This window comes from Pempheris klunzingeri, chromosome 14 (genome assembly GCF_042242105.1).
Source record: "Pempheris klunzingeri isolate RE-2024b chromosome 14, fPemKlu1.hap1, whole genome shotgun sequence".
Classification (NCBI taxonomy): Eukaryota; Metazoa; Chordata; class Actinopteri; order Acropomatiformes; family Pempheridae; genus Pempheris; species Pempheris klunzingeri.
In genome coordinates this window covers 13,903,377-13,916,065 of record NC_092025.1, presented here as the reverse complement: position 1 = coordinate 13,916,065, position 12,689 = coordinate 13,903,377, and the positions used below count along the sequence as shown (strand labels likewise).

At 41.8% G+C, this 12,689-nt stretch overlaps 2 protein-coding genes across 2 annotated transcripts in view; one reads left to right on the top strand and one right to left on the bottom strand.

Moving 5' to 3' along the window:
* nbeaa (neurobeachin a) overlaps window positions 1-8,913 on the top strand; it is an 87,657-nt gene extending 78,744 nt beyond the window's left edge. The window contains 17 exon segments of the mRNA XM_070843141.1: window positions 60-177; window positions 759-861; window positions 990-1,105; window positions 2,417-2,529; window positions 2,865-3,005; window positions 3,128-3,247; window positions 3,613-3,765; window positions 3,861-4,025; window positions 4,326-4,415; window positions 5,212-5,404; window positions 6,338-6,409; window positions 6,827-6,982; window positions 7,200-7,370; window positions 7,527-7,628; window positions 7,987-8,183; window positions 8,364-8,515; window positions 8,823-8,913. Of these exon segments, the coding sequence (XP_070699242.1) occupies window positions 60-177; window positions 759-861; window positions 990-1,105; window positions 2,417-2,529; window positions 2,865-3,005; window positions 3,128-3,247; window positions 3,613-3,765; window positions 3,861-4,025; window positions 4,326-4,415; window positions 5,212-5,404; window positions 6,338-6,409; window positions 6,827-6,982; window positions 7,200-7,370; window positions 7,527-7,628; window positions 7,987-8,183; window positions 8,364-8,515; window positions 8,823-8,913 (2,253 nt within the window).
* A 3,188-nt stretch (window positions 8,914-12,101) lies between these two features.
* LOC139213557 (serine-rich and transmembrane domain-containing protein 1) lies at window positions 12,102-12,443 on the bottom strand. The gene has a single exon (XM_070844288.1). It carries the CDS (start codon window positions 12,441-12,443, stop codon window positions 12,102-12,104), a length of 342 nt encoding a protein of 113 aa, XP_070700389.1.
* Between the last annotated feature and the right edge of the window lie 246 nt (window positions 12,444-12,689).

The window sequence follows — 12,689 nt, the reverse complement described above, 5'->3', positions numbered from 1 at the left end:
TTGTCTCTTTAGGTCTTTCTTCACCTTAAAATGTTCTTTTCAATGGTTGTCCTCAACAGGTGCTTGCCTACTCAGAGGGTCTACACGGCAAATGGATGTTCAGTGAGATCCGAGCCGTGTTCTCCAGACGCTATCTGCTGCAGAATACAGGGCTAGAGGTCTTCATGGCCAACAGAAGTAAGTCTGCAGATTTTTTTTATTACTTGTAGTAACATACTCACATTTATTGATTTCTCAGATCAAAAGTCTGTTACAAAATCCTACTCACTGACACTGATTATTTGCTATCAACATATTCAACCTGTCAAGCCTATAAAAAGATAACGAATGGCATGGCAGGTTAACAAAAATACCATATATGCAAGCAGTGTTTCTTTTTTTGTTTTGTTTTGTGTTTACAGTTGAGCACTTTTCATGAATGAGTTTCTAGAAAATGAATTGGGCACATAATCACGAAAAAGGATGGGACACCAACAAGTATAATACACTGACACCAACAGTTAACAGAATGTCCAGATTATGTTTAAACGTTGGCTGTTAGCAATAACTAATGAGTAAAACAGCCCTTTTTTCATCTGCTGTTGTTCAGCATGAAGAGCATAAACGCTCCCCAGGCTCCAGTTTTCTGTCCCATTACAGCCACCCGTACTAATGTCATCATTATACAGTATCTGCAGATGTATTTGCTGTTTGTTACCAGTTCAACATCAGTTGTCTTGTTGAGTGATTGACTATATCTTGTCTCTTCCTCTCTCCAGCGTCTGTGATGTTTAACTTCCCTGACCAGGCCACAGTCAAAAGGGTGGTCTACAGTCTCCCACGGGTGGGTGTAGGAACGAGTTACGGTCTGCCACAGGCCAGGTAGGTGCAGGGTACAGTCAGCTGGTACAACACTGTTCTGCATGAGAAAGGGATTTTCCACAGGTTTGACAGAAAGAAAATCTACTTCAATGCGTGTGTGTGTGTGTGTGTGTGTGTGTGTGTCCCAGGCGGATTTCTTTGGCCACTCCTCGTCAGCTCTTCAAGTCGTCCAACATGACGCAGCGCTGGCAGAGGAGAGAGATCTCCAACTTTGAGTACCTCATGTTCCTCAACACAATTGCAGGTGAAGTTCTCTTTCAATCACATGTCATGAGCTCTCATTCTGCAGAGTCTGTTGTTGTGGATCTCAGCCTCTACATAATATATGGAGGTTTGTGGTCAACCCTGTCTGCTGTCTAAACAATTGAATTAGTTGAAAGAATACTTGTTTCCTTCATTTTCTCTCTTTCTACTGTATGATATTGACATTTTCTATCTTATCTGCTGTGAAGAGTTAACTTATGTGACCTTATTTGGTTGTTCTGACAGATGCTACTGTGCTGATTTGTTCAAAAATAACTGCACAGCCAGAAATTGCAGCCTCGCCTAGCCTTTTTTTTTATTTCTCTCCATCTACATAAATAAAGAAGCCAATGTATAAAAATACTTTATTGAAGAGACCAGATAAAGATGCTGCATGATTTGAATAAGACAAACCTTTTGCATTATGCATAATAACAGTCACCAGTGTGAACTAAAATATATATAATGTACAGAAATATATGAATAAATGCAACTGCAATAACAGTGGATGATCTACTGTTAATATAGTATATACATAATGCTATTTTTTGTGTTCTTATGCCCTTTATGTATTAGAAAATGTCAATTTATTCATAGATATTCAAAAACATCCATAAAAAAAGGGCCGTTAATCACTGCAGTCACTGTGTTCTGAGCTTCAGCAGGATGAGGGGAGGCAGTCAGAGGTGGACTCTGTTTACATCAACAACACTCGAATGGTGCTCAAACACAGTCAAAGTTGATGAACAATGTTTCCCAGATGTCCAACTTTTAATGTGATGTCATCCAGACAAAAAATACACTACTGAATTATTAGTGTATATATTGCTACTTTTAACTAAGATATTCATTTATTAGTCCAACGACGGGGACATTTACTAAGAGGAAGCTCAAAGTTGGGCGAGAGCTACTGTAACGAGCTGCCACTGGTGCAGCGACATCTTGGAAATGTTCTATGTTCTGTGCGCTGCATGAAGGGGCCACCAGTTGCATGTTGTTGTACAAACCTGTCATAATTAAATTACCTTGATATATTGATATGTTTACACAATAGAAATGCAGAATGAATTTCAAATGCTTATCTGAATAAATGGCATTCAATGAAAATTTGTTAAAATACTTTTACAAAAGCTGGTACGTAGCGGCTTGTCCACAGTTTGTGCTTTTTATAGTTTGGATAATGACATATAGCATACATTAATCTGATACTGTGAATACAGAGTTATGTCAAGTAAACATGCTGTTTATTCATAAAGTGTCTGGAATAATGTTGTATCTATACATCCACTTTGTCATTTTTTTGTCCCTGCAGGGAGGACATACAATGATTTGAACCAGTACCCTATCTTCCCCTGGGTCTTGACTAACTACGATTCAGAGGAGCTTGATCTCACTCTCCCTGGCAACTTCAGAGACCTCTCCAAGGTTAGAGCACTCAGGCACACAATGCTTAATGCACTGTGTCCAATGAATTGGCAGGTGTTCTAAGCTATCAAATGAATGGTAAAATAAAGTCCAGCTCATGTACTGTAAAGGGGTTTAGCAGGAATCTCCCTTTTCCAACAAAAAAAGCCACATTCCTTCCCCGTACAGAGGATCACAATAGACAAGCCTGAGCTTGTTAGTTGTATTGTCTAAGCATTGACCATTTGGGAGAATTATGTATGATATGCTCCGAAGGAAAAAGAAGAAAACTGCACGTATAGTTTCTTTTGTAATCACCGACTTAAGCCAATTATTTCACTCTGTTGTTTTTCCAGCCAATCGGTGCGCTGAATCCCAAGCGAGCAGCGTTTTATGCAGAACGCTACGAGACGTGGGACGACGACAGCACACCTTCTCACCACTATACAACCCTGTACTCTACTGCTCACTCAACACTGATGTGGATGCTCAGGATAGTAAGTACCTACCTCACGCACTTACTAACTTACTTACTTAGAAACTTAAAGCTGCAATTTGAAAACTTGTCAGAGGCCCAAGGTTTCTTTTGAAATTAATTTGTCTGTTCTTGTGCCTGTAGGAGCCCTTCACCACATTTTTCCTCAACGCTAACGATGGCAAGTTTGACCATCCAGAGAGATCCTTCTCTGGCATCGGCTGCTCGTGGAGGAACTGCCAGAGGGACACGGCTGATGTCAAGGTAACTGTTCCTGGTGGGCTGAAGTGACCTGTTAAAATTGTTGTAAAGCAATAAAATCAGCCTAAAATCAGTCAGCACTGAGGCACATAACACTAAGGGACACAATAATAATAAGAAAGTTTTTCAGCTAATGCTTTACAGTTTGAAAATATATTGTTGCTAGTGTTTCTAATTTTAATTTGAAGATCTTTAAATGTACTTAGAGTGTCAATAAATATACTTAAAGACATCCACACACCATCTAAAGCCATGGAAGTATCAAGTGCATCTTTTCCATCATCACAGATTTAGTAAAATCACTAAGAATTTTTGGAAATGTAATAATTTTTATAGAATAAACAATGTATTTCTGTCGTGTCCATTAGGAGCTGATCCCAGAGTTCTACTATTTGCCTGAGATGTTCGTCAACAGTAACGAGTATGAGCTCGGGGTTCGTGATGACGGAGTTCCTGTGTGTGACGTGGAGCTTCCCGCCTGGGCCAAGAAACCCGAAGACTTTGTCCGCATTAACAGGATGGTGAGAGACAAAGACAGTCTTCTAAAATATAAAGAGAGTATTGTTTTTGTCTCTGCCTTTAACTCCTCTCTCTCTGCACCCGTTACTGCGACCAGGCATTGGAGAGCGAATTTGTGTCGTGCCAGCTTCACCAGTGGATCGATCTAATATTTGGCTACAAACAGCGAGGGCCAGAAGCGGTCCGAGCGCTCAACGTGTTCAACTTCTTATCCTATGAGGGAGCTGTCAACCTAGACAATCTAGAAGCTGCACAACGTGAGGTTGGTTTCTATGACAACACATTACTCTTGTTTCACTCACAAATTGATAATTACAGTGCAGAAAACTCCCCCTCATGAGTTTCTCAAAGCTCTGAGACTGCCACTAAATGATTAATCCTCATGGCTATTTTTATAGAAGTCATTCTCCCCAGGAATGCATTCAACGCACCTACAGCACATGCATACATCTCCACGGAGCATACACAAAAGACAAACATGCATATTTAGGGAAAGTAAAGCAGTGTGTAACCTTCTTCTTCCTCTGCTTTGTCAACCCCATCTCTGTTCCTCCAACTGCAGCTGATTGAGGCCCAGATTCAGGCATGTGGTCAGGTCCCCTCCCAGCTGCTCATCGAGCCGCACCCACCTCGCTCCTCCGCCATGCACCTGGTAAGAAAACCTCAGCAGCCATAGCAGATCTAACTTTAGTTATAAGTTTCATAGAAGACTTCTCTGCATATGCTTACAAAAAACTCTACTCATACATTAGACCTCAGCTGCGGGCCTGTGCTTAGCAGAAAGATATATATACTTATTTTCTGCATATTCCTTAAGTCAGTGTTGAGAGGTTGTAATTAAGAAAATGTACAGTTTGGGAACAAGAAGACAGTTTTTCTCATAGTCGAAGGGTACTAAACTTTCCTTTTTTGACATTTTGTGAAACACATTTATGCGTTGGGTTTCACATTTTCAACACATTTCAGCCCTGTACATGAAATGATATTAGTCCACTTTTATGAATGGCTTTATTACCAAGGCGTATGCATATGATTTTATTACATACAAGTGTATGTTCATGTAATGATGTTTTTTTAAAGCAGTTCTGCCCTGGTTTTAGCCTCTCTGTCCTCCCTGCTACCCTCAGCAGCACGAGGCCTCAGTGTCTCCACATCAGAGCCATCCATTTCAACCCAAACCTGTCAGTCCCGAACCCCCGACCAGCCAGTGCCTCCACCTCCTCTCCTCGGCCTAGAGCCACCCTCAGTGTGTGTACCTGCTCTGACCCTGTGCTCCCACTAATATACCTTTTCCCTTCCCTCCCTCTGTCCCATCTGTTCTGTCTCTCCCTCTTCCCCCGTCTCCATTTCCCCTCCCTCTCTACCCTGACCTCGCTCTGCCCTTCTCTTCCCCTCTTCCTCTTCCTCTTCCTCTCTGTCCCTCTCTCTTTCTCTGTCTGTCTCACCAGTGTTTCCTTCCCCAGAGCCCTCTGATGTTTAAGGATCAGATGCAGCAGGATGTCATCATGGTGCTCAAGTTCCCCTCCAACTCCCCAGTCACTCATGTCGCAGCCAACACGCTTCCCCACCTCAGCATACCAGCCGCCGTCACCGTCACGTGTAGTCGGCTGTTTGCTGTCAACCGCTGGCACAACACAGTTGGTGAGTGCTTTACATTAGTGACATTACATTCTACTTAATAGTGATACAACTACCAACATTATATTCCAAACTTTACGTCGCTTGTTTTGCATATTTAGGAGATAATGTGACTAGATTTTCGAGCACCTTTCTAACACTATGCTACTACAATCCCTTGATAATACAGTAGCATACAGAGTGTATAAAAGGGGTGAAATTAGTCAACTTATCAATAAGTACAGTTACAGAAAACTGATAAGCAGCAACTTTGACAAACATTTAGATATTTAGTTCATTTATCAAGGAAAAACACTTGCTGATTCCAGCTTCTCAAATGTGGAGTTTTGCTTCTTTTTTTAACATGATTGGTCGAACAAATGCAATTTAAAAATCACTTAGGGATCTTTGGAATTGTAATTGGCATTTTTTCACATTTTTCTGACATATTATTGACCTAATTATTATATTATATTATATTATATTATATTATATTATATTATATTATATTATATTATATTATATTACAATGAAATTAAGGCCGCATTATGGAAGCCTGTAATGTTAATAAACTCAGTGAGATGTTAGTTCATTTCAGTGGTAGATACAGAGCCCATAGTTTTTGTTTGTGTAATGTCTTATGTTAGTGTTTACACTGATGTTGTCCACACGCTGGATGTTGACACAGAAATATTTGTTAATTAAAGCTTCAATTAACCTCATCATTGACCTCATTAGTACAGCAGACTAGGTGTAATTAACTGTGGTAATATGATTATAGAGGGTCATGACGCAGCTCAAATCACTTATGTTATTGATTGCCACATCAGGCACTTTTTATACATATATTACATTAGAGGTTGTAGTTTAGCCTTTATCCTTCACTACTTTATGATGTGTATATGCACGTGTTTGTATGTATGACTGTCTGTAATGTTTGACCCTTAAATCCCCCAGGTCTCCGTGGAGCTCCAGGATACTCCCTAGAACAGGCTCATCATCTTCCCATTGAGATGGACCCTCTGATAGGTCAGTGCACAAAATCTCCACAGAGGATTTTGTTGGTTTTAACATTTTTGGCACTAGATAATACTGAATATGTGAACAGAAATGTATTTATAATATGTGTAACCATTACGTTATCTGAAATTACAGTGTCAACAACATTACCAACAGTGAGTAATAATAATATTAAGAGCACTATTTTCAGTAAGCAGATAATGAGGGCAGCCAGGTCACGTGTGGGATTGAAGTCATATATCACATCGTACACTGGGGATATATTGCTGGGACACAGGCTGCAATATCTTGGGGGTGGACTGCACTTACAACACTGACCTGGGTGATCAATGACCGGGAAAGGTTAGAGTTCACCGGATAGCTTGTTAACTATATTGCATTGGTATGCCCTCATTAAACTGCTAATATCTTTGCGCTCCCACATAGCAAACAACTCAGGCGTGAACAAGCGTCAGATCACTGACCTGGTGGACCAGAGCATCCAAATCAACACACACTGTTTTGTGGTGACCGCCGACAACCGCTACATCCTGGTCTGCGGCTTCTGGGACAAGAGCTTCCGTGTTTACTCCACTGAAACCGGTAAGACACGTGGAGCATCAAGTACAGAAGACTCTTAGCTGTCAATTTGTGATTCTGTCAAAGGTCCTACTTTAAATGTGGATCACGAATTTAGATTTATTAGTCTAGGAGAGATATGGAAATCTCTTTTTTACATACGCGCCCAGGCATACAGCACGTTGCTGGATTTATCGAGGGCACGCGCTGACTTACCCGTCTTCCTCCTTCTCCTCCACAGGAAAGCTGACCCAGATAGTTTTTGGCCATTGGGATGTCGTAACTTGCCTGGCCAGGTCAGAGTCCTACATCGGAGGAGACTGCTACATCGTGTCCGGCTCCAGAGATGCCACTCTTCTTCTGTGGTACTGGAGTGGACGACACCACATTATAGGGGACAACCCCAACAACAGTGAGTGGTGGAAAGGACGTGTGAATGTCTCAGTGTCCACATGAGTGTGTTCCTAGTTCAGAAATGAGCTCAGAAAACTGTACAGTTCTACGGGAGTGGGGCCTTTCTAACCAGAGGTTTACAGTTACGTGTGTCTGACTTTGTTTTCTCCTCCAGGTGACTACCCTGCTCCCAGGGCAGTACTGACAGGACACGACCACGAGGTGGTGTGTGTGTCTGTGTGTGCAGAGCTGGGATTGGTCATCAGTGGAGCTAAAGGTTTGTGTGGCTTCATTTGTCAGTCTGTGCCGTAGAGAAGTTTCAATTTTACATTTGAATGTATTCGATTTGTACAGTTAATATAGAATCAGTAAAAAAAACTAAATGATAAAATCCTCAGATTCATTTATCACAGACTTTTTTTCAACAGTGTATTTTTGCATACAATCTGTCTTTGTACTGTAACAGTTTAATCATAATAATAATAATAGTAATAATAACAATGACTGATGGACAGCTTGTTTTCTGGATTTGTTTTTGAGGTTGGGCTCATATTTTAGAGCACGCCGCAACATTTAAACTAACTTCACCATCAACAAAGCTGTATGTTTTATCTTGCTTTGGTCTTTCTCCTCAGAGGGCCCGTGCCTGGTCCACACCATCACAGGGGACCTGCTTAGGGCCTTGGAGGGGCCAGAGCTGTGCCAGCGGCCCCGCCTCATCTCAGTGTCCAGCGAGGGCCACTGCATCATCTACTATGAGAGAGGCCGCTTCTGCAACTTCAGCATAAATGGAAAACTACTGGCACAAATGGAGGTCAACGATTCCACGCGGGTAAGCAGTTGGAGTCAATACTGTCTATATAAATATACAGTAATATTATTTCTGCTGTATATGAATGCATGAATACTGTTCCCTTTTTGCTCATAAACAATTAAATATACTGTTGTCCAACACACCGGAGCATTTGTGCCTCTTCTAACTGCTCTTCCCCTCCTTTTTCTCTCTCTCCAGGCAATCCTGTTGAGTAGCGACGGACAGAACTTGGTGACAGGAGGTGATAACGGGGTCGTGGAGGTGTGGCAGGCGTGCGACTTCAAACAGCTTTACATCTACCCAGGCTGTGACGCAGGCATCCGTGCCATGGACCTCTCACATGACCAGAGGTAAAACAGACAGGGTGCTGCTCTGACAGACCAAACCAGACAGTGTGACCGTTTGTATAAAGGCAGCCAAGTTGAGGGCTGCATTTACTTAAGGACCACTGTTGTTGGGGAAACTGGGTCATCTCACTGGAGACGGCAGAGAATACTGAATGATCAGTACGGGGGCAGTTGTTTTACCCAGTCCTTAGATGGTGTCCCAGTTCCAGGAAAATGTGACTGATGCCCTGCAAGCCAAAAAAAAAGTATTTTCTACCATATGTGTATAGTTCATTTTACAGATGTGAGTGTCTGTGTGCTCTGCCCACAGGACTCTGATCACTGGCATGGCGTCCGGCAGCATTGTGGCGTTCAACATAGACTTCAACCGCTGGCACTACGAACACCAGAACAGGTATTGAGGTGGACAGTGTGAGGAAGAGGAAGATGGAGAGAGGAGAGAAGAACAAGAGGGAGAGGAGGTGATGCATTCTGCTGTGTATCTGCTATGCCGGGAAACGAAAGGTACGGAGAGGAAGGAAAAACAAGTACCGGACCGTAGGCTCTATTCCCTTGTTTACTTGATTTGAGGACGCGGCAGCGCTGGTGGAAATAACTTCCTCTGTGCATACGTGTACGTACACATACGTGTGTGACCACAGACACATAATACTCCGAAGATACACACCAAAACCTGCTATTAAGATAGACAGACTGCAGAATGGAGAAAAAGAGCAAGTCGAGCAGGCCTTGTAGGGGTCGATCATACCCGTACCACTCACAGGACTGGTGCAGGTGCAGTTCCTGGTACGCTTAATGCTTCACAGACAAAGAACCTAAGTTTTGTTTTTGTTTATATTTTTCGTCTTTATTAATTTTGTTCAGTACTTTTCGTTTGAGGGGAGTTCAGTCTGGGAATTAATCGGGTGGACTATAAATTAAGACTCCTTCAATGTGTCCAAACTGATTACAAATGGTCAGAAATGAACCAGCCCCACCCACTATTTAAAAAAAACGGTGCTATTGGCTTGATCTTAAATTCACCCTTGAAAAATTACCTGGGGTTATGGTTTTATTTAAGTTCATTTTATCTGGATTAATTTTATTTTCTAATGCTGTTTTTTTTTATTTTATTTTACCTGCAGCAGGGTTAAATCAGATTTTTATGTAAATAAGGCTCTGCCTCTGTCAGAGTCCACACGTGTTCTTTCACTACACAAACTGCGCTTATCACCTTTAATTTATTAATGACTTGCTGTATGTAAAATATTGTGTAATAATTATTATAATGTTGACAAGACTGATGGTAATAACGGCGTGTCGAGGATGGTGATAATTTTGCCGGAGATGGTAATGATAAAGAGATCTTGCCAGTGCCACCAAGGATGACAACCACAAGACTGACATGATTTCCTTTGTATATTTGGTGATTGTTTTGTCAAATATGTACATATAGTCTTGGTTCAGGCTTGGTGGGAGACTTAATCAGCTGAATAAGACTGAAAGCGCAACGGAAAACCTTCACTTACCCACATTTGTTGATTATTTAAAAAAAGAGAATCAAATCAATGTAAAAGTTTGTTTTGTATTTGCACTTTGCACCAATCACATATCATTATTTATTAGCTTGGTTCTTTCTGGTCGGCTGCCATTTTGTTTAGGTCCATTTTCCCTACGGGATTATTTGTGCATTGATGTTTGTATTTAAAGCGTTGAGCTCATGTGTGATTATTAGGTTTTACAACCTCACAGTTGTAAGCAATATCATGATTCTGTAGCTGATAGAGGTGGGGGAGGAGGGAGGTGAGGGGAAGAAATGTGAGATGTACTGTATGTGTGAAGCCATCTTGATCAAATGCGCACATGCACATACTCTATCGACAGGTTCAACTTACGTATCCAAAAAAAGGTTAAATATTTTTGGATCTATGAAACCCTAAAAACTATTGTATTCATGTTTTATTGCAAAGATGTAAAATATGACATGTGTGAGTTGAAAAAAAAAAATCATGATAAGAAAAATAAAATATGCAAAGAATTTGATGACTTGACTTTTGATTGGTCACATGTTTCGCTAAAGGTCTCTTTTTTTGCTTAATGACTGTAATGCTGCACAGAGAGAGTGAGACATCATCGACTTCTTGTTGCAGCATTTAGGAGACTAAAAGGGATCTTCCAGATGATTTCGAGAGACTCTTGAGTTAAAATGTTGCTCTCTAAACACACTTGACTGTGTCGTTCAACTTCCTGCTTTGCTGTGAATTTTTTTTCCTGCGTCGTGTTCTGCTACACCTCCTAAGAACACACAGAGAAATGTTAATTTTACAACACTTCCAATTTCCATTTTAAAGCACTTGCTTTGGGCTTTTTCCATCTGCAGTGTGTGGTCCTGCAAATCAAATCTATGAAGCAGCACAGACTGTTGGTCTAATAATGTCTGTTTGCAGGACTAGAACTGTGAATGAGCGCTTTAATTCAACTGGCAATGCAGCATAATCAGGGGTGTTTTTTTTTTTTAACGTCACCATACTGATGCAATGATTTTACTCCGTGGTAACCATGAAAGCAAATGTTGTGTTGGTGGCATCGTAGCCATCGTCGCTGCCGCTCTCTGAGCCTTCAGTGCTCTTGAATTGCAATTGAATTTTGTGGAAAAATGTGACAAAGATGAAAGAACCTTTGTGTGGCGTATTTTTGTTGCGCTGTCAAAAAAAAAAGCAACATTTCATAGTATTAGAAAAAGCAGAAACAGACATTTATGTAGCTTAAGCCTGGAATACAGACAAGACTGACAGCTGCAGAGCTCTCACGCTTCAGTCACTATGGAGACTGCAATCGGACGCCATATGAGCTGACAGGCAAGAGAGGGTAATCCGTTACGCTGGTAGACCTGTCTTTCAGGACCGCAATCTCATCTTGTTGTTTATGCCACTTTTGACCTGGTCTGTCAGTAGTTTTAGTCAGAGGATGACTGCCTATCAATAGTCTAAAACACACAACCCTCATTTCTCTGTCACCTGCACGTCCACAGCATGTTATTACATCACATTAACGCCTTACTGAATAACTGAGGCACAAGCAAGCATTTCTGCACAAAGTAATGGTCTTTAATATTGTTGTAACTCTAATTTTGCAATGTAGTCTACAGACATTATGAGACATGCTGTACAAAGCATCACTTGAAAGCAAAGTTATTTGTTCTATAGTAAATATGACAAGTACAGTACAAGAACAAAGAGGGAGGATATTAGTTCCTGGTTTTTAATTCTGGTGTTTCCTGCAGAGCGACAGCAGTTTCTCAGGATCACTTGTCTTTATCGTTGAAATAAGGCTCCGAAGGGTTCTGACATGTTCCAGACATGTTCATCACATTGTGATCCGTATTTCCCCCGTGCCTATGACCGTTCCTCCAGGCCAGGCTCACTGGACCATCGAGATTAGAATATGCGTTCATGGAGTGTAATGCCATGCTGTCTTTGCGGCTGAAGCGCTTGACCTCTGTGGGCTTTTGCGCATGCTTGCCTGTTGTTTGCATGAAAGCATGCGCGCATGAGGAAATACGCTCAGACGTGTATGTCTATGTGTCTGCATGTGCCTCCTCCCATCTCACTCAGGTGGACAGTGAGGAGATGGTGGACCTCTGAGACGAGATGCTACAGATCTCCATGTTGGTGAAGGAGCTCCCTCCTTCGCTGCTGCAATCGGGGACGGAGGAGGACGAGGAGATGATGTTCTTCAGCCTGTGGAGGGAGATGATGAGCAGCGTCAGCAGGAAGACCAGCAGGCCGAGGAAGAGCCACACGTAAACGTAGACGTTGCCCTGACGTCCTGGTGAAGAGGCGGCCGCTGACGTTGAAGAAGAGGTTGGGGAGAAACGGAGGAAGGTCCCATTGTCTATTGGAGGGATTCCGGTCTCATTGTGGTCCACCAACGGGACATCCATCCCTGACATCCTGGCTTGACGCTCTGCATAGATTTGCGAGAGAGCAAACCAAAGATGAATGAGATTTATTGAGAACCAGCAGAAAGACACTTAACTTCAACATTCATCATTTAAATGTCGGAGAAATTCTCTTTAGTTTGCTGAAAGTGCCTGGGATTTAGTTTTCCCCTCCAGGACATTTCAGCTTGACAGATGCTAGCTGACACAATAGCTTTCACCCACATCCTCAGTTTTGGCAGAGATTAAAAGGAAGAT